The following is a 22170-nucleotide window of genomic DNA, read 5'->3' as shown; positions in this document are numbered from 1 at the left end:
TAGAACCTTCCTTCTAGAACTGAAGATTAAATGAGTTAATGTAAATAATAGAGCTTAGAAAAGTGCTTGACGTGTAGTAAATACTGTGTAAATAGAGTTATTGTCATTATGAAGTACTGGTATAGACATTAAGTGATATAAACAATGAAATTTTTATGCAGTGTGGTGTAGGAGCAAAAGCAATAGATTCGAACACCGAGATAATAGTTTTGGCTCTATGCTTTCAGCTAGTTACATGGCATCCAGGACAAAAGTTTAGACAACAAAATAGTGGAGCTAAATAGTACTAACCAAAGTATAGGGTGCTTTATGATTTATAAAACTCTCTTACAGGCAGTATGTCGTTCAGGCCCCACCAGAACCCACGTAATGGCAGAGGCTTCCTGTTCCATGTTTAAAAATCTTTCCAAGGCTTTTCATTATTTTCTTTTCTGTGGTGCCTAGCTCCCTGTGGTCTAGACACACTGGCCTGCCTTCAACTTCCTTGACCAGTGTAACTGACAGTGTAAGCTTGCCCCCTACCCCCACCCTACCTCAGCTATTGGTTCAGCATCGCTTCTTCAGGGAAGTCCTCCCTAATTCCCATTGCCAGTCTAGATCAGATTCTTTTTATTGTTTCTTTTCTTTATAACCTTTATCTCACTTTGTAATTACACACTCTGTGATTAATTGATTAATGTCTGTCCTCACCACACTGTAAGTTGTGAGAGCAGGAATACATTACTTATCCAGCACTTAAAAGAGTGCCTGACACTATTTGTTGAATGAATTGTTGATAATTTATGATGTCATTGATAACTAAATTGGTGTGTATTGATGGATACCTTTTATGTGAGCCTCTTTGGCAATTCAGATAGCACTGCCAGCAATAATAAGCATGTTATGATATTTGGTTGAATTTAGGAAGTGATTTCTGACAGATATGCCACTGCCTGGAGGCATAAATATGGATAAAATGACCCATTTCAATAATTTTTCCCACTAATTTTTTTACGATTGAATTACAAGTTTAACTACATGAAAGTTAATAAGTTCATATGTGAAGAAATAAATAACCCAAACGTAATTATGTTATTTACTTTAACTGAAGAAACAAAGCACCAAGCTAACATGATTTTCTTGAAATCAAATATTCTGATTTTTGTCTCACCATCACAGGGGATTGGAGAGCAAGGAAGAAGCCTTCAGTGGGTTCGCAGGGAGTTGGGAATTGAAAGTCTCTGTAGCCATTAATTTGGGATGTTTATCTTTCTAAAGATAAATTGATTTATTTAATGAAATTATTGAAAATCGCTTTTTAATTGCTTTACCAAGGTAAAAAGCAAATTTTGTTAAGTATTCGTCAAGTTTGTACTTGAAAGTGTGGTAAATGAAACATTTGTATTAACTTAATTTATATTGTAAAACTTTTAAAATAAGATATTGTTATGGTATTTAAAAAATAATAATAGTTTAACTGTTTATTTTTGGATTTTTTTTTCTGTCTTGCTCAAAGATTTTTGGTATCACTTGTTCAATTCAACACTTGGATTCCTTGAGCTAATTACTCAGGGTAACCAAAATAACTGCTAGTTTAGTAAAACAGTTATATATTGTCTTACACCATTAAGTTATTTATTGCTTTCAGTAGTTATATTCACAGTGACTTTGAAGTTTTGTTTTCATATTCGTTCCTTTATAGAAAGAAGAAAATCCCTATGTGTAACAACCTCCTCACTTTATGAGGATGGCTGGGAATTTTTGTTTTTGTTTTTGAGACGGAGTCTTGCTCTGTCTCCCAGGCTGGAGTGCAGTGGCTTGATCTCAGCTTATTGCAAGCTCCGCCTCCCGGGTTCACACCATTCTCTTGCCTCAGCCTCTCGAGTAGCTGGGACTACAGATGCCCACCACCACACCCTGCTAATTTTTTGTATTTTTAGTAGAGACGGTGTTTCACCATGTTAGCCAGGATGGTCTCGATCTCCTGACCTCGTGATCCACCCACCTTGGCCTCCGAAAGTGCTGAGATTACAGGTGTGAGCCACCCTGCCTGGCAGCTGGGTAGTTTTTAGCATCTGTCTTCAAGGAGTGACGTCAGGGCGGTGCAGTGACAGAGCTTGTGCTATGAAGGCAGAAAGGCCTGGCTTCAGAACCTGGAGTTGGTAGCCTCTCTGAGGCTTGTAATTGCCCATTTGTCAAACAGGGAGGTGGGAGCCAGCATTGAGTTTGGGGTCAGGGATAGTGGATACTTGTTGTCTGAATGACTTTGAGAACAAGGGAGATAAGTCTTTGTGGAGCAGCCCTGTCTTCAGCCGTGGCACTGAGCCACTGGCCTCCTGTGTCTAGCTGCCTGAGTGTCTCCACATATCGAGGGCCCTCCGTTGGGATTTTTGTTGTTGAGTTCTCTTATCTATAAGCCATATGCTCCTTTAGTCCCAAAGCATCTCCTATACAAGTATCATCTTAATAAATACCACACAGGGGGAGTCTGTGAAGGAATCCTAGAATCTCAGAATTGGGAGTAGTCTTAGACCTCAAGTCCAGCCTCATGCTTGACGTAAGAATCCTCTGCTAGATTTTCGTTTACCTCTTTTTACTTTATTGCTAATTAGGAGGGCCTTAAATGATGCCTTTTTTCTTCCCTGTGTGATCATCATCTTTAACCTAATGAATACATTTGTGCTCCTGTTACACATTGTAAAAGATATGTTCTTCCTTATTCGTTGGAGGTTTGCTTGTCTTCAACCTAACGTGCCAGAGGCTGAGATTCTCTGTCATTCTCTCCCATCCTGCCATTCTTTCCCCATATCCCACTACTGCTACCCAAGGTAGCAGGCGTACTCCCCTTGCTCACGTCAGGTCCTGAGCGCTGGAGAGTAAAGCAGCAGGAGCTCTATACCAAACGGAAGAACTGCCTGGGAACAGCTCAACTAGCACAGCTCAAAAATGATGAGAAGCGGGAATGAGTAGAGGGATGAAAGCCAGATCAGAGCATTGGCAGAGGCATTTGTTAAGGGGACAATAAATGCAGATGCAGACCCCTGGTACCTGAAAGTCTTAGAATAGAAGGATGGGAGGTGAATTGTTAAGGACAGAAAGGGAATAGGCTAGCTCAGACACTTAACTGTTTTTTCTGAGTTACCCTTGGACTCCAGTTGGCCTGTAATGATAAAAGTCAGCCTCAGGGGCAAAGCGTGATTTTTTAGGGGCAATAAAAAGTACTTCCTCCACTATAATAAGAGGCCTGAAGTCCTTTAATAGGAGGTGAAAGTTTCTATTCAATAATAACAATAACCCCAAAGATTCTAATCCCTGAAATGTTAACATATAGATGGAGAGGAATTTCATTCCAAGAGCCCAAGTGTAGAAGAATATTTCCCCCTGTTTGGGTTAGTGAGAGGTATGAGAAAAGGTCTTGCGGCCTGGAAAATGGTGTGACTGCTACTGAAAACTGAAGAGGAGAAATGAGAGGCTGGTAGGGCTAGACTCAAGCTTGAAGGCTTCCTGGTTTTACAGGGAGCCGCTTTATTTACCTTTGTTGTTCATATATTGATAAAAGCTATGCAGGGAAGAAAAGTTTCCTACCTGACTGCCCACTGATGTTCCTTGAAAAGAAAGATACATGTACGGCCTGGTGTGGTGGCTCACCCCTGTAATCCCAGCACTTTGGGAGGCCAAGGCAGGTGGATCACTAGGTCAGGAGTTCAAGACCAGCCTGGCCAACATAGTGAAACCCTGTCTCTACTAAAAGTACAAAAAATTAGCAGGGCGTGGTGGTGGGCACCTGTAATCCCAGCTACTCGGGAGGCTGAGGCAGGAGAATCGCTTGAACCTGGGAGGTGGAGGTTGCAGTGAGCCGAGATGACGCCACTGCACTCCAGCTGGGCGACAGTGCGAGACTTCATCCCAAAAAAAAAAAAAAAAAAAAAGCTGAGGCTGGATGGCTCTTGAGAAGTTACACAATACTAGCAGGCTTCATGCTGCATTTCCTCCAGTGGTGTTTGTTGTATAGTGAGGCTGATTAGGTATTATTTCTAGAACATTTTGGGTATGTCATTTGTACCACACTCGTTCTTTTCCCCTTTCCCCCCACTATGGTGTCTGTAATGATACATCTTTTTATTACGTCGATAAGATGGACTAACCCTGGAATTACTGAAAAATCATCTTTTAATTGATTGCTTTACCAAGACTAAAAGCAGATGTCACAAAGTATATATCAGCTCTTAACTGGAAAGGCTAATAATTAGACTGTGTTGTTGACTTATTTAATACAGATTTTTAAAAATAAAATGTAAATTTGTAATATATCTCTTTTCTAAAGAAGTAAGCAATGTACTTTCTTGAGAATAAAAATTAAAAATAGATAAAAGTAAAACAGTTAATTTTTAAAAATAGTAAAATTTTCAAACGAAGAAAAGGTAGCAGTGCATCAAAAGGCATGTGTGAAAATGCTCATAGGGCCGGGCGCGGTGGCTCAAGCCTGTAATCCCAGCACTTTGGGAGGCCGAGACGGGTGGATCACGAGGTCAGGAGATCGAGACCATCCTGGCTAACCCGGTGAAACCCCGTCTCTACTAAAAAATACAAAAAACTAGCCAGGCGATGTGGCGGGCGCCTGTAGTCCCAGCTACTCGGGAGGCTGAGGCAGGAGAATGGCGGGAACCCGGGAGGCGGAGCTTGCAGTGAGCTGAGATCCGGCCACTGCACTCCAGCCTGGGCGACAGAGCCAGACTCCGTCTCAAAAAAAAAAAAAAAAAAAAAAAAAGAAAATGCTCATAGGAGCACTAATTATAAGGACTCCAAACTAGAAACAATCTAAATGTTCATCAGCTATAGAATGGAGAAATAAATTGGGCATAGTCATATATTAGAATACTGTACAACAGTGAAAACGGATTCACTTCTCATGGTTATTACAAAAATAATGTTGGGCAAAGGAAGCCAGACACACCAAAAAGTGTATTATAAACAGTGCAATAGCATTATAAAGTAATGCCAATAGTATAAAAGTCAGGAGAGAGAAGAGAAGTCAATGACTATGGGAAGGGGTGTGAGAGGGACTTTTAGGGGTATTGGTAATGTCTTGTTTTCTGATCTGAGTGGCATTTACATGTGTGTTCTGTGTGTTCAGTTAGTGAAAATTCATCAAACTGTTCATTTAGGATTTGTGCCTTTTTTGTTTTTGTTTTTTGGAATGGAGTCTCCCTCTGCTGCCCAGGTCGGAGTGCAGTGGTGTGATCTTGATTCACTGCAGTCTCCGCCTCCCAGGTTCAAAGGATTCTCGTGCCATAGCCTCCTGAGTAGCTGGAACTACACGCGTGTGCCACCATGCCCAGCTAATTTTTGTATTTTAGTAGAGACGGGTTTTCACCATGTTGCCCAGGCTGGTCTTGAACTCCTGAGCTCAGGCAATCCACCCACCTCGGCCTCCCAAAGTGCTAGGATTACAGGCAGGAGCCACTGAGCCTGGGTGATTTGTGCCCTTTTGTATTTGCGTGTTGTAGTTAAGTAAAAAGTTTTACTTAAGATAGTAAAATTATCTTCACTATTTTAATTAATGTGATTATCATGTAGGTTAAGTTTTAAGGGAAGAATGCGTTCAAGGTTCTAAAAGAACTGCCATGGTACTACCTGGGTGGAGCAGCCTCAAAAATACCCGTTAGCAATACTGAAACATAAGTCACATATTAGGACTTAGTGGTTGTGTATATCAGTTGTTAAATGATCTAGCTTATTGATGTAAGCAGTTTGTTCCCATAGATAATTCTTTCTTGTCACTTTTTTTTTTTTTCATTCCCTCCTTAACTTCCTTTTTTCTGGGAAATTATTTTGAAGGGCACTGTGATCTAGAGGGAATGTTGCGATTTTAGAGTCAAAGAGGCCTGAGTTGGAATCCTAGCTCCATCACTTACTAGCTGGATGATTTGAAACAGGTTGTAAGTGCTGAGTCTCAGTTTTTTCCATCTTCATTGGTGAGCCAATACTACATACTCAGAAGGTATGCTAAGGATTAAATCATGCCTAGTTTGATTTAAAGCACATCATGGATGTCCAGAGAATTTATCCTGCTTTCCTTCCATCCATCTACCCTGGCTCTTACTGATAGATATGAAGAAAGTCCACAACACCCTTACACTTGGGCTCTTGGTAGGATGAGAAAATATCATCCACAGTATACAGTGACTTTTTTAGGGGAGGTATCCACACAGAAAATTGTAGAACTGCCCTGGTACTATAAATATGTAAGAACTTCATTTAGGTGAAAGCCACTTCTCTCCCCTACTAGTCACTCACCCCACCTTGCCACTCCTAGCATATATATATCATTGCTGCCCTTTTTTACAGTTCAGACTTTGGATATGGAAGAAATAACTTTCCTATGGAGGGGCACAATGGACAAGAAACTACCTGACCCTAAAGCTAAGTAAACTTTGAGTCTAAATAATAGCTGGCTTTCCATTGGCAGGAAATATACCTAAACTTAACCTTAGAGGCATCCCAGTGAGTATCTTTTCTGTTGATGAACATTTGTATTACACTAAACCTGCCACTTGAATTTCATTTTCTACTTTGAAGTCTTGATCTATGATTGCAAGTTTCAAGCTATGTATTTCTTATTTTTTATCCTCTCTCAGGCTGTCTAAATCCTTCCATTTTTATTCTCCCATGAATATGAACAGACCTCTAACAATCAGAATAATTAGACTTATACTGAATACCTTGTACCTATCAAAAGTTTTATGCCCAGTACTATTTTGCAAGTAGTTATTAGGTATTGGTTTATTTTTAAATATTTGTAAGATTTTATCCAAATTTAGCCCCATTGTTTTACCCAGTTGTACGGTTTAACAGGGCAAATTACAAATGCTTTGTGTGTGTGTGTGTGTGTGTGTTTTATTATTATTTATTTATTTATTTTTTGAGACAGAGTTTTACTCTTGTTGCCCAGGCTGAAGTGCAGTGGCTCAATCTCAGCTCACTGCAACCTCTGCCTCCTGGGTTCAAGCCATTCTCCTGCCTCAGCCTCAAACAGCTGGGATTACAGGCATATGCCACCATGCCTGGCTCATTTTGTATTTTTAGTAGAGATGGAGCTTCTCCATGTTGGTCAGGCTGTTCTCGAGCTCCTGACCTCAGGTAATCCACCTGCCTCGGCCTCCCAGAATGCTGGGATTACAGATGTGAGCCCCTGTGCCTGGCTGTATGTGTGTGTTTACACTACTTCCATGTGTATATAGTTAAATTTCATGTGAGCCTTGTGTCAAAATGAGAGACCTATTCCTAATCATAATACGCATTTTACAGTTTGAGTTACTTTCAGATTTCTTTGAGAAAGCAAAAGTGGCACCATCACCTTTCACCAATAATAGCTACCATGCGTTGCATTTCTATGTCCCAAGCACAACGCATACACATTTAAGATCTAATCTTCACGGTAACCTCATATAGTCAGTATCTGAGAAATCGGCTCAGTGCCTGAGCCTCAGAACCCAATATAGTTGTTTAGCTAAGGAAATACCAAGACTGTAGATACATTGCATGTTATATTTATAAGCCATGTAACACATAAATATGGATGATTTGAACCAGTTGATTGTGGAGGGAAAGGCAGGCTCACTCATTCCCGTTAATGAAGGCAGAGTCTCCTTGTCCCAGGACTTGTTCATTGTTATCTGAAACTGGAGATTCAGGTGTTTCCAGAGCCCAGCTTTTCACTGCAGTGAAGTCTGTGCCCTACTTCACTAAAGAAACTCTGGTTGCAGGGTTTAGTTAGCTATCACTTTGAGCCTGGAAGAGCTAATTCAAAGTCATTGTTGTGTTCTCTGCTTCTTTGTTGTTGATAGGGTGATATTGATCCACTTGGATTTGAAAGAATTTCTTATAAAACCTGTAACATAAGGTCAGCCAAGTATGACTTACTGCTATCATTCTATGGTCTATATTACAGTTATTTTTTTTAGAGATAAGGTCTCATGATGTTGCCCAGGCTGGATATGAAATAGTTTTTTTATACTGTGCCCTGTTGTCATTTGTGTGCTATCCAGGAAAAACACACTACTTTAAGAATCCGCCTTCATCTCTAGACTTTACTATTGCTACCACTTTCTAACGGGCCTCCCGTCTACAGTCTCTGTCTTTTCTATCATTTCTACACTGAAGTCTAAATTTTTTTTTTTTTTTAAGATCCAGATATGAGTGCATCATTTTTCTGCCAAACTCCTGATAATTCTCTCTCGTCTACTGTGTCAGCCTCTCTCCTTCCCTGGTCTCTGTAATAATTCCAAACCATATTGCGTGCCATTCCTCAAATAGGCCATTCTTCCTCATACCTGCCAGTTTCGTATGAGCTGTCCTCTCTGCTTAGAACTCTCTTGTCATCCATCTGTCTTTCCTTGCTAAGTTTCCATTTTTCCTTTGAGACCTAGGTTAAATAATTCCTCTCCTGTAACATTTTCATTGGTTCTCACAGGCAGAGAGAAATGTGTTTTCCCTGGGACATTCATAGCATTTACTTTGCATAGATACTTCAGTTTCCTTCATAAGTTCATCAAGAACAAGGACTGTTTATTTTCCTCTTCCTCCTCCTTGTTGTTCATTCTCAGCAGTCAGTTCATTGTGCCAAGTTCATGGCAGTTACTTAATGAGCACTGATGGAGGTGGTTGGACTTGATTAGTAAAATCACCAGAGGAAGATCTTCTGTAGCACTTTTTCTTTTTTAACTGAAGGTACTCAGTATTATACTTCTTTTGGTAGCTAATCAGGTTCTTTCCCCTAAACATTATTGTGGGGGTGGGAAGCAGTCTTTGAGGTTTAATAAACTGAATGGGTCAAGTACTAGCCTTTAAGACTCAAGTTTCTGTACCAAAAGCAAGTTTAGTGTTCTGTCCACAGTGCTTGTTAATATAATGCCTGTGTATAGTAACCACTTAGTGTTAGTTACTGCTGTTAGTGTTATGCTTGGCTCTACCAGCCAAGAAGGTTGTCTTTAAAAGCTTTATTTCTATACTTTGTAGTGTCAAAACAATAGGATTTTTTTTTTTTCTGTTTTTCTTTTTTCTTTTTTTTCCAGATTGGCTGGGCGCGGTGGCTCACGCCTGTAATCCCAGCACTTTGGGAGGCTGAGGTGGGCGGATCACGAGGTCAGGAGATTGAGACCATCCTGGCCAACATGGTGAAACCCCGTCTCTACTAAAAAACAAACATTAGCTGGGCGTGGTGGTGCATGCCTGTAATCCCAGCTACTCGGGAGGCTGCGGCAGGAGAATTGCTTGAACCAGGGAGTCGGAGGTTGCAGTGAGTGGAGATCGCGCCCCTGCACTCCAGCCTGGCAATAGAGCAAGACTCCGTCTCAAAAAATATATACACATAAAATTGTGCTAGTGAAGATAGTTTTTCAAACTACATATAGACACAACCCACTGTTCCTTGGAGTCTCTTATTCTAGTGGGACATCTCCTAATTGATAGCCATTGTCTGGTGGTACTTTTTCAAAGATGTATGACCTTCCTTCTCACTGTGTGATCTTTCTGTCTCTAGGACCGCCTATGGCTGCGGTAGCAGTGAGAGAAGCTCTCAGGTGAGAGTCTTATCCCCTGATGTTACCTTTTTAGTCTGGGTGCATTTTAGTTAAATGTCCACCCTGCCCCACTTCCCTGACATCACTTGAGGATTTTGTTTTACTTCTTACTTTGTGATATCCTGGAAGAAAAAGCCTCTGTCTTCCTTTTTTAAATATGAGAATAGGATATGGTTTGTGACTTATTTTCAAAAGTAATAGAAAGTATTTTTTGAAACTACTTCTCACCTACCTCCTCTGACTGGATTTAAGTCTTTATTGAAAGCACTTGCTTTAACATAGTTTCTCTTTCAATTTCTCTCTCACTCTTTGTCTCATTTTTTTGTTTCTGCTTGTTTTTCCAGAAGGTGCACATTCCTCCTTGTTCATTTTTAAGCGGCTTCCAAAGCTGCTGTTGATGATGCCTGACGCTGCTTTGAAGGCAGAAAACCAACAGTGAGATCAAGAATTGTAAGAATTCAAGTGTATAAAGAAAGGTTGCTGCTCAATTCAAGTGTATAAAGAGAGGCGTTTAAGATGATCCAGGAAGTTGGTGTGGGAGAACAAGGTGGGGGGCACTTGTCCTATCAGAGAGCAAGACTTAGGCTAACACTGCAGTAAAAAGATAGTGTTGGTGACCAAGAGAAAGACAAAGAGAACTTAGTGGAATAGAATAGAGAACCTACAGTTATATCCACATATATAGGAAAAACAGAGATATGGCAGACATGGCATTTCAGATCAGTGGGGAAAAGGATAGATTTTCCCCATGTAGATAATCCATTTTCCAGAACTATTTCTTGAACAGAAAATGGAAAATGGATTATCTACATGGGAAAAAAATTAGTTGTATCCTTATTTCTCATCAAATTCAAGAATCAATTTGCAGATGGATTGAGGACTTAAATATGAGGGGCAAAACTCATATTTCTAAGAAAATATATACAATTATATTCCTGGGATAGGACAGGATTTTCATAAAGTACAAACTGTAAAAGAAAATAGGGATAAATTTAACCTTATTAAATTTAAGGACTTCTGTTCATCAAAAGACGCCTTAAAGTAAACAGATGAACCACAGAGTCGGTGAAGATATTTATAACATACCAACAAAACATTAATGTCCAGAATACTTAGCTTTTCTAAATTTAAACAGATTTACTGCTGCTTCTCTATGACATAATATTTGTAGTCATCTGTTGTTAGATTTATCTTGGGATCCTAAGCCCTACCTGAAGTTGATTGATCCTGCAAATTTAGTGTTAAAGTGAATTATTACAGAAAGGTTTCTGTACTAGGCCTCCATTAAATCAGATTGTCATCTATAAAATCCACTTTGACTCATAATTTGATGTATCAAGCCACCTCTTTTAGGGAACCCAATAGAAAGATACACCTTTCTAGTATTCTGTTGTTTCTATGCTATTCAATAATATTTTCCTAACAATATTTCTGTAATAATTCAAATTCACATATTTCTTGCGTTGTTAATAACAGAGGAGAAATTTTATTGACATCTAAAAGTGATAGAAATTATTAGTTGCAGCCACATGTTCAGATTTATTTTTTTTAATGTATGGTACCTTTTGGTTATCCATTTCTTTAAAAATTCTTATTTTCTATTTTGAGGAAGGATTGAACTCTAGACTTTTACATGTAATACTTATATTTTTAACAAGTCAATTGACTTTTCTGGTACACTTAAAGATGCCTTTTCCTTCCATCTCCATTAGTTGTAACCAAACTATAGCAAGAAAAAAAGACCAAAATGTGTCTTTGTGTTTTTTTCTAGAAACAAGTAAAAGTTAAGTTTTTACCATCTATTAAAAGAATAAACATGACCTCCTCAATTTCAGACCTAGTCATATTTTTTGAAAATGAATAACTGATACTAGTAGTCTGCTGTCATTGTAGCAGTATCTGCTGTCAAGGATTTTGACTCATTGAAGGCAGGAGCCAGGTCTTTCATATTTGTCAGTCACAGTTTCATCCTCCTGTTTCTTTCTCTTAGCATTTTGGCAATAAAATATGTGAATTCGAATTATCATAATAGAGGTGGCTATCTAATAATAAATAGAATGATGTAGAAAGTTACCAGAGAGTTAAAAAGCTTCATAGACAGCAATGTTTATAATACTTTAGATAGGAACTACAGAAAAATATTTTGTAAAATTGCATTGCAAGATAATCCACTTTGTGATTGAGAGAGAGCAGGCAAGTGAACTGTATTCTTCTATATTGCACACTCAGTAATACTATATAGTTTTTATATCTGAATTTTGGAACTGGATTTGATCTTTGTTCTCCTGTGGACCATGGGACCTACACAGTCAATAGTGAATTGTCCAGGAATTGGGTCTAGATTTTACTGAATTCTTTGTGGTAGAGCCTTTGAAAGGGCTTAGGAATTATTCAGGAGAGCTCTCTCATGACCGGAAGAGACCAGGTGTCTGCTCTTTCAGCAATGCTGGTACTCAAATGTCTTGACCCAGGGGACTAGCACACTCTTTGATCTTTAGATGATCTTTCTAAATTTTTACAAATAATGACATCAAATCTATTTTTGCTGCTAGTAGAAAGCCTGATTATCTAGTTTTGTAATTTAATGAGGATTTAATATAAATAAATATATGTATGGGTACCATACTCTTGTTGGCACACTTTAGTAATGCAGTCTCTTTGCTTCTTGCTTTGTTAGTGATAGTATTTGCCTTTCAACCTATGAGTGAGGTATGTTAGCACCAAGCAGGGTTTTGCTTCACTTCGCCACTACTAAAAGAAGTATGGTTGATGATAGCAATCTAGGGCTCTATCCAGAGTTGATGTCGCACCCTTCTCAGATACCCACCTCCTTATTTAGCATACTGTGACAGGGAGCTATCCAAAAAGGTGTGATTCCCACCTCTCTGAGAGGTAAACCAAGCTGTTACAACCCTGGAGACCTGATAAATTTCCAAATTCATCTTTGTCTGTATTTGTCAGTGGAAGTTTCTAAATTGAAATGTTTCTACAAATTAATTTTGGTACCTGTAACTGAAGGAGCTGGTGCAGTATATACAGCTATGTCTAGCCTGCTAGGTCTGTGTGCTACAGAGGGCAAAATCCACACAAGACAGTACCAAAGATGAGTTTTGATCACTAATATTTTTCAAGTAGCCTGGTTTCTCCCCACCTGATAGAAGTTGCTACATCTTTCCAAACAGGTTCTCTAATGATCTTGCTTCACCATGGCTACAAATATGGAGGGGCTGGTTCAGCACAGAGTGGGGACCCAGCAGGTGGCTGAGGTGAGTGACAGGGGCTAGCACAATAGCTGGCACCCTCACTTTTGAAAGGAAAGAAAAATCAGTGTGCTCAGTTTTTTCAAAACAGTCCCTTGGAGGTAGGTCAGCATGTGATATGTCCTAGGGTGCTGTCATGGAAGAAAAAAATGACAAGAACGTTTATTTGTAACTTTTTTTTTTTTTTTTTTTTTTGCATGAGTAGGGTGGCCTATCTGCTTTTAATAAGGTGACTTGAACTTTTACTTTGAACCGAAAACTGGTAGAATCTGATTCTTATTGAACCTTGTGGGTATAGTTTAAACTCCAAGTCTCTCAGTTTCTCATACACTTGATTCTTTGTTAATACTATGGAATAGTAGAAGGCTGATTATGTCCATTTAGCAGTCATTGACCATTTGCCATGGACCAGGGATTGTACTAAGTGCTGAGATATATGGGGGTGAATGAGTCATGGGTTGTTCCTTTAGTGATCTTGAGGCCTAGTTAAGAAGTTATTATAAAATAGGTTGAGAAGTATAATTCCATGTGAGGGATTTGATCCTGGAGGTGGGTCTTCCATGATGAGTAAGCATTTGTCAGACCCAGGTAAGTGGGACGGGGAACTTTGTGACAGATTCTGGGGAGAGCATCCTAAGTCAGAAACCTATGTAAAAGGACATAGGCGTTAAGTAGCTTGGTATGTGCAGGCAACTTGACATGAAATGCATGGTAAAGCTACAACACTAATAGCATACTTTGGCCATTCATTCTGTACCATGCCCTATCCTAGGGCTTTAATCCTCACAATAACTATCTGAGGTTGGTACTACCAGTATTCCCATTTAGTAGGTAAGGAAACCAAGTCTCAAAAAATAGGTAATTAGCCAGAGGCACTCTGTAGCAGGACAAGATGCTAATGCAGGTATGTTCACTTCCAAAGCTCTGATTAACCATGGGTCCTACTGCAACCAGGAGCCAAAAGGTTGAGATTCACATTTTTTAATAATGCTCATATTTCTAGGGCAAAGACACAAATTTACGTTCACAGAGGATTTTTTTAAACAAAAAGTAAGTATACATATGCCAGTTTAAACCAGTAAAAATGGTGAGCAGATTTTTCAGAATTTTAGATCAACCATTAACTTAAAGGTAACAGTACAACTAGTTACCTACCCCCCTCCCCGCCCAGCAAATAATGGTTAATATTAACTGAAAATGAAAGAAGAAAGATTTGACAAATATTTTAATATTATATTTTTGAATGGGCTCTCAGAGTTATACAAGTATTGGGATTAAAATGCTTGTACAACAAGTCCTCATTTGACGTTACCAGTGGGTTCTTGGAAACCAGCTTTAGGTGAAACCAAATATAACAAAACCAGTTTTACCCTAGGCTAATCAAGAGTTAAGTTCCTATGGCGTATTTCTGGTCAAAAAAAAATCAAATTTCTAAAGATAGAGAACACCTCTAATATTAAATATTGAAATAAATGTGAGCTATACATTTAAGATTAAAGACTAATAACAACAAAATTATTTACCCAATTTTTGGTGAATCAGTGAGTGACAGCAGTCATAGTGGTGGTGGATTATATTAAGGAATAATTGTAAAGCAAAAGTTGTCAGGAGTACCTCCTACCACTATGCAGTCAATCACAGGTATGACAGGCTCACTGAGTGCTTGCTTTTTTTGTTTGTTTGTTTGTTTTTTGGTTTTTGGTTTTTTTTTTGAGACAGAGTCTTGCTGTATCGCCAAGCTGGAGTGCAGTGGCGCAATCCCGACTCACTGCAACTCTGCCTCCCGGGTTCAAGCAATTCTCCTGCCTCAGCCTCCCGAGTAGCTGAGATTACAGGCATGTGCCACCACGCCCGGATAATTTTTGTATTTTTAGTAGAGACGGGGTTTCACTATGTTGGCCAGGATGGTCTCGATCTCTTGACCTTGTGATCCACCCTCCTTGGCCTCCCAAAGTGCTGGGATTACAGGCATGAGCCACCATGCCCGGCCTCACTGAGTGCCTTCTTACTGCATAGTTTATTGTCATGCATTTGGTTTGATTACTGTGGACTTTATGAATTTTTATTTTACAATAATTTAGATTCATTTTCCAACCCACTTATTCCAGTTCAGGGTAATAGGTGGCAGGATCCTGTCCTGGCAGCTCAGGGCACAAGGCAGAAACCCTCCTGGTCAGGACACCATCCTGTCACAGGGTGTACTCACACACATACGCTCACTCAGACGGGGATAATTTAGACACACCAAGTCGTCTCACATGCACATCCTTGGCATGTGGTAGGGGAAGCCGGAATACCTGCAGAGAACCCATGCAGACATGGAGAGAACATACGAACCCCACAGACAGTGGCCCTGGCGTGGAATCACTTTTTTTCCTCATCAACATTATAATGAAACAGCATTATTTGAAGACTCCCATATTTATTTGTTGCTTTATTTTGTGATAGGAATAATTACCTTGAAAATAATTGTTAATTTTTCAAATATCTGTGTTTCCACTTGAGGCTGATTTGGAAACTACTATATAGATTGCTGCCCTAAGAGGCCATCATTCTTTCTTTTTCTTTCTGTATCACAAGTCATCAGGCAACATCATTAATTCTTTAGGAAAGAGGTTAATATAGGCTAGTGTAAGTTCTTTGTATGCATTCAAAAAGTTTGCTAGCTAAAATTTTCTGCCAAATACCTTATTTCCTTCAGGCAGTAGAACTTCATGTATTAACTTAGTGCAACTGTTGTTTCCTATGGCAACAACAAAAAAAAAAGGCATTTTTAGAGACTCAAAATAATGAAAGGCAGTCTCAATTTTGAATGCAAAAGTGATCCTTCTGTTTAAAATGTTTCCTAAATTTCCTTGCTGTGTGTTTGTTTTGTTTTGTTTTGTTTCGTTTTTTGAGATGGAGTTTCGCTCTTGTTGCCCAGACTGGAGTGCGATGGCATGATCTCAGCTCACCACAATGTCCGCCTCCCGGGTTCAAGCGATTCTCCTGCCTCAGCCTCCTGAGTAGCTGGGATTACAGGCGTGGGGCACCATGCCTGACTAATTTTTTGTATTTGTAGTAGAGATAGGGTTTCACCTTATTGGCCAGGAAGGCTGGTCTTGAACTCCTGACCTCAGGTTATCTGCCTGCCTCAGCCTCCCAAAGTGCTGTGATTACAGGCGTGAGCCACCGTGCCCAGCCCCTTAGTGTTATTTTAAGGAATAAGTATGTATTTGTGTCCTTTGAATTTTTGAGCTTAGTTATTTTAAGCTGCGTATAATAACTATGTATAATATTTGATTAGCTAAATGGGTGAGAGGACCTACACTTCATCATTTTAATGCTAAGGAGTAATGGAGGGGAATAAAGTATCCAAATTGAGAGATAATTAACAGTCAGTTTTGGATAATTGTTTACTCAATCAGCAGATAATGAAGGAGCATACCTGTTCTCTTCCTGTAGGCCAGGGAGGATATGCTGGTGGATAATAGGACAGGGCTTTTGCTCTCCCAGAGCTCTCTAATGGGATAAGCCCAAGATAGACTACACTGGTTGAAAAGGAAAAGACAGAATAATGGTAGAAAGAGACTCTATCGAGTGGGATTGTGAGCCATGAGATCAGACAGATTGGGGTTTAAATCTTCGTCTCTATTAAACAATAAAAATATTCAGCTGGATGTGGTGGCGCCTTCCTATATAGTCTTAGCTACTCTGGAGGCTGAGGTTGGAGGATCGCTTAATCCCAGGAGTTCAAGACTACAATGAGCTATGATCATACCGCTGCACTCTAGCCTGGATGACAGTGAGAACCTGTCTCTAAAATAACTCTTTTTAGAAATGAACTTAGTAAGTGCCATGCATTTTTGCTCCATAAAATACAGCAACATTGTGGATTGTGTAAATGGTGTTCTCTAGAGTCCCTGCATTCAAGTTTTTTCTCTATAGACGACCTAAGTGGGCAAATACCAAGGTAAACTACAAAAGTTGGGTGATACGAAATAACTTGATGTCCTATAATGTGCTCAAATTTAGTTATTCAGAGAGACAGTTGAATATAGTGGTCAACGGTGTAGACTCTGGAGCCAGATTGCCTAGATTTAAATCCTGGCCCTGCCACTTGAAAGCTGTGTGACCTCTCTGTTTTTTGGAATTGTTTATAAAGAATTGGTATTAACTTTTCTTTAAAAATCTTGTAGAATTAGCGGAGAAGCCATCTGGGCCTGGCCTTTTCTTTTCAGGTAATTTTTGGATTACTAATTCAGTCTTTACTTGTTACAGGTCTGTTCATATTGTCCGTTTCTTCTTGAGTCAGTTTCAGTAATTTGTCTTTTTGGGACTTTGTTCATTTCATCTATCTAATTTGTTGGTGTACAGTTCTTCATAGCATTCCTTTATAATCCTTTTTATTTCTGTAAGGTCAGTGGTAATTTATCCTGTTTCATTTGTGATTCTAGTAATTTAAGTCCGCCCTCTTTTTCTGGTCAATCTAGCTAACGGTTTGTCATCTTGATTTTTTTCAACAAACCAGCTTTTTGGTTTAATTGATTTTCCCTATTGTTTTTCTATTTTCTGTTTCATTAATTTTCGTTAAAAACCACAGTGAGATACTATTTCACATCCACTAGAATGACTAGCATATAAAAATCAGATGGTAAACATTGGAAAGGAAGTGGAAAAATTGGAAACCTCATACATTGCTGGTGGGAATGTCAGCCAAATGTCCATTAACAATGAAATGACTGTGAAACTTGATTTTAAAAAATAATGTGGTTCATTTTTTTAGAAAAGTAATGGCTGAGAATGGGAGAGATGAGATGGCAGATGATAATTGGTAACCAAAGCAGTGAGAGCTTGAATCATGTCTAACACTGGAATTAATTTTGCTTTTCATATATTAAAGGAATGAAATTTTCTAAAAGGGCTTCAGTATTTTTTAAGCATTTAAGATTTCCCCGGCTGGGCGCGGTGGCCCAAGCCTGTAATCCCAGCACTTTGGGAGGCCGAGACGGGCAGATCACAAGGTCAGGAGATCGAGACCATCCTGGCTAACATGGTGAAACCCCGTCTCTACTAAAAAATACAAAAAACTAGCCGGGCGAGGTGGCAGGCACCTGTAGTCCCAGCTACTCAGGAGGCTGAGGCAGGAGAATGGCATAAACCCGGGAGGCAGAGCTTGCAGTGAGCTGAGATCCGGCCCCTGCACTCCAGCCTGGGCGATAGAGCGAGACTCCGTCTCAAAAAAAAAAAAGATTTCCCTCTATAACTGGAAATTTAAAGCAGACATATAGGTACACATGCTGTGTATTTTTTCATTGCCTAAATAAAGATACTTTTTTTTTTTCTTTTTTGAAACAGAGTCTCACTCTGTCACCCAGGCTGGAGTGCATTGGTGTGGTCTCTGCTCAGTGCAACCTCTGCCTCCTGGGTTCAAGCAATTTTCCTGCCTTAGCCTCCCGAGTAGCTGGAACTACAGGCTCATGCCACCACACCTGGCTAATTTTTGTATTTTTAGTAGAGATGGGGTTTCACTGTGTTGGCCAGACTGGTCTCGAACTCCTGACCTTATGATCCACCCACCTTGGCCTCCCAAAGTGCTAGGATTACAGGCATGAGCCACCATGCCCAGCCAATAAAGATACTTTTTAAATTCCATATTTTGAGTCAGGAGAAATTTAGGAGTTAACTTGCTGAAGTATTTTGAGTGCTTGCTGATTGGCAGAAAGAAATCACCCATACACCTAAACTATAAGTTGCATGTATGTTTACGCAATAGAAGTGATTTGGCTTTACAATTCTTTCCTGATCCGTGGGCTATGTAAGGGGCTTTCAGCCATCAAATAAGGTCCTGCCATGGCTGAGAAAATAGCCAAATTCATATGACCTCTTTATTCTTTTTATCAACAGGATTTGCATCATCATTGCAGAAAACTTACACTAACATTTCCATATAAGGGAATGTTGAAAAACATAGAGCTCTCCCAGTTCTTGAACAAAATGCAGTATTGGCAAGGCTGTGTCCTCAAGAAAGAAAAAGCAAGGTTGGGTTTTCAGTGTCCTGGAATGCCTAACTCACTAGGACTAAATTTGATTAATCCTGCCCTCTAATTGGATGTTTAAATTTTCATTTTCTTGTCAAAGTAGTACATATACATACATTTAACCAGTACAGTATTAGGCTTGAAGCAGAAAGCAGGTTCCTGAACCATTCTTAGCCTTTATCACCAAGCCTTCTCTAAATTTGATTTCTTCTGGTATTTAACTTCAGCTTAAAAAAATGCCCTTCCCCCACTATTTCTAATTCTTGATTTATCGGGCTTAGGTACTGTCTTTTTTGGGGGTCGGGGATGGGGAGTGGGGAGTGGTAATGAGTTGTGTAAGTGTGGAGTTCTTTGGCATTAAGTACTGGTCACATTGGTCTGTAACCATCACCACCATCAATCTCTAGAACTTTTGCTTCTTCCCAGACTGAAACTCTGTATCCATGTAGCATCAGCTGCCATTCCTCTCATTCCCCTAGCCTTTGGCAACCACCATTCTTTCTGTGTCTCTGAATTTGACTACTCTAGGTACCTTATATAAGTAGAATCATGTAATTGTCATTCGTTACTGGGCTTATTTCACTTAGTATAACGTCCTCAAGGTTAATTCATGTTGTAGCATGTGTCATATGTTACAGCGTATGTCAGAGTTTCCTTCCTTTTTAAGACTAATATTCTGGTTATGTATCACATTTTATCTGTTCAACTGTCAGTGGACATTTGGGTTGCTTCAACCTCTTGACTTTGAGGAATGTTGCTGTGAACGTAGGTATACAAGTATCTTGAGTCCCTGCTTTCAGTTATTTTGGATATACAGTTGGTACTCAATTTATGATGGTTCAACTTAGAATTTTTTAACTTTGCAATGGTGCAAAAGCCATATGCATTCAGTAGAAGCCCTACTAAAAGTACCTATACAACCATTCTGTTTTTCATTTTCAGTACAGTATTTAATAAATTACATGAGAAATTCAATTTATTATAAGCTTTGTGTTAGATGATTTTGTTCAGCTGTATGCTAGTGTGAGTGTTGTGAGCATGTAGGGTACATTCGGCTAAGCCATGCTGTTTGATAGGCTAAGTGTATTAAATGCATTTTTTTTATTTTTTTATTTTTTTTGAGGCAGAGTCTTGCTCTGTCGCCCAGGCTGGAGTGCAGTGGCGCGATCTTGGCTCACCGCACCCTTTGCCTCCTGGGTTCAGGAGTTCTCCTGCCTCAGCCTCCCGAGTAGCTGAGATTACAGGCGCCCACCACCATGCCCTGCTAATTTTTGTATATTTTTAGTAGAGGCAGGGGTTTCACCATGTTGGCCAGGCTGGTCTCAAACTCCTGACCCCAGGTGATCCACCCACCCCAACCTTCCAAAGTGCTGGGATTACAGGCATAAGCCACCACACCTAGTCTTACATGCATTTTTGACTTAATGACATTTTCAACTTAAAAGGGTTTATCAGGACATAACCTCATCATAAGGAGCATCTGTATACCCAGAAGTGGAATTGCTGGATCTTACGGTTTCTATATTTGACTTTTGAGAAACTGCTATATTGTTTTCCACAGCGGCTGCAACCATTTTACATTCTTACCAGCAGTGCACAAGGGTTCCAATTTCTCCACATCCTCAACAACACGTTATTTGTTGTTTTGTTTTTTGATAAAAGCCACCCTAATGGATGTAAAGTGATATTTGATTGTGGTTTTGACTTGCACTTCCCTAATGATTAGTGATGTTGAACAGCTTTTCTTTTTTTTGTTTACATTAAAAAATTAATTTTACATAAATTTCTTTTTTTTTTTTTTGAGACAGAGTTTTGCTCTTGTTGCCCTGGCTGGAGTTCAATGGCAATCTTGGCTCACTGCAACCTCCGCCTCCTGGGTTCAAGTGATTCTGCTGCCTCAGCCTCCCCAGTAGCTGGGATTACAAGCATGTGCCACCACACCCAGCTAATTTTTGCAGTTTTAGAGACGGAGTTTCTCCATGTTGGTCAGGCTGGTCTCGAACTCCTGACCTCAGGTGATCTGCCTGCTTTGGCTTCCCAAAGTGCTGGGATTACAGGCATGAGGCACCGTGCCCAGTCATAAATTTCTTGTAATTAAGAAAAAAACGTTATTTTCTCTCTCTTTCTTTCTGTTTTGTTTTGTTTTGTTTAGACAGCGTCTCATTCTGTCACCCAGGCTGGAGTGCAGTGGCGCCATTTCAGCTCACTGCAACCTCTGCCTCCTGGATTGCAGAGATTCTCATGTCTCAGCCACCTGAATAGCTGTGATTACAGGTGCACACCACCACACCTGACTAATTTTTGTATTTTTAGTAGAGACAGGGTTTCGCCATGACAGCCAGGCTGGTCTCAAACTCCTAACCTCAAGTCATCCACCCGCCTGGGGCTCCCAAAGTGCTGGGATTACAGGCATGAGCCAGTGCACCAGGCTGAGCAGCTTTTCATATGCTAGTTGGCCATTCATATATTTTTGGAGAATGTCTATTCAAGTACTTTCCCACTTTTTAATTGGGTAGTTTGAAGTTTTTTTGTCATTGAGTTGTAGGAATTCTTTATATATTCTGGATATTAAGCCCTTATTAGATTGTATTAGTCCATTCTTACATTGCTATAAAGAAATACTTGAGGCTGGGTAATTTATAATGAAGAGAGGTTTAATTGGCTCATAGTTCCACGGGCTGTACAGAGAGCACAGCAGCATCTGCTTCTGGGGAGGCCTCAGAGAGCTTTACTCATGGCAGACAAAGCAGGAACAGGTGTCTTACATGGCAGGGGCAGGACCCAGAGAGAGTGGGGGAGGTGCTACACACTTGTAAGCAACCAGATCTCATGATAACTCACTCACTATCATGAGAACAGCACCAAGGGGATGGTCTTAAACCATTCATGAAAACTCCATCCTCATGATCCAGTCACCTCCCATCAGGCCCTACCTCCAGCATTGGGGATTACAATTTGACATGAGATTGGTTGGGGACACAGATCTAAACCATATCACAGATACATGATTTGCAAGTACTTTCTTCCCATCTGTGGGCTGTCTTTCCATTCTCTTGATAGTGTCCTTTGATGTAAAAATTTTAATTTTGATGAAATTTAATTTATGTTTTTTCTTGTGTTGCTTGTACCTGTAGTGTCATAGTCAAGAAATTATCGCCAAGTCCAATGTCGTGAAGATTTTCCTCTATGACTTTTTTTTTTTTTTAGCAGGGTCTTGCTCAGTCACCCAGGCAGGAATGCAGTGGCACAAACATAGCTTACTCCAGCATAGACTTCCTGGGCTCAAGCAGTCCTCCTGCCTCAGCCTCCTGAGTGCTACAGGTGTACACT

The 22170-nt window shown here is 39.8% G+C and overlaps 1 protein-coding gene across 7 annotated transcripts in view; it reads left to right on the top strand.

Annotated features, from left to right (window-relative positions):
- Nucleotides 1-22170, top strand: part of NR2C2 (nuclear receptor subfamily 2 group C member 2) — a 102059-nt gene that overhangs the window by 2188 nt on the left and 77701 nt on the right. For 2 of the 7 annotated variants that reach the window (XM_007985342.3, XM_073009825.1), the window contains exons 2-4: nt 9521-9560; nt 9905-10010; nt 12743-12826. The exons of 1 other annotated variant lie outside the window; for it this stretch is intronic. In XM_007985342.3, the coding sequence (XP_007983533.1) occupies nt 12767-12826 (60 nt within the window). In that variant the 5' untranslated portion in view covers nt 9521-9560; nt 9905-10010; nt 12743-12766. Of the gene's footprint in view, nt 1-9520; nt 9561-9904; nt 10011-10089; nt 10108-12742; nt 12827-17021; nt 17041-22170 lie in introns of those variants that run through there. 4 more of the 7 variants (XM_038003503.2, XM_007985339.3, XM_007985340.3 and 1 more) reach the window with 4 other exon arrangements.

Source organism: Chlorocebus sabaeus, chromosome 22, assembly GCF_047675955.1.
Source record: "Chlorocebus sabaeus isolate Y175 chromosome 22, mChlSab1.0.hap1, whole genome shotgun sequence".
NCBI lineage: Eukaryota > Metazoa > Chordata > Mammalia > Primates > Cercopithecidae > Chlorocebus > Chlorocebus sabaeus.
The sequence above is the reverse complement of the archived record's forward strand: the minus strand, read 5'-3'. Positions and strand labels throughout refer to the sequence as shown.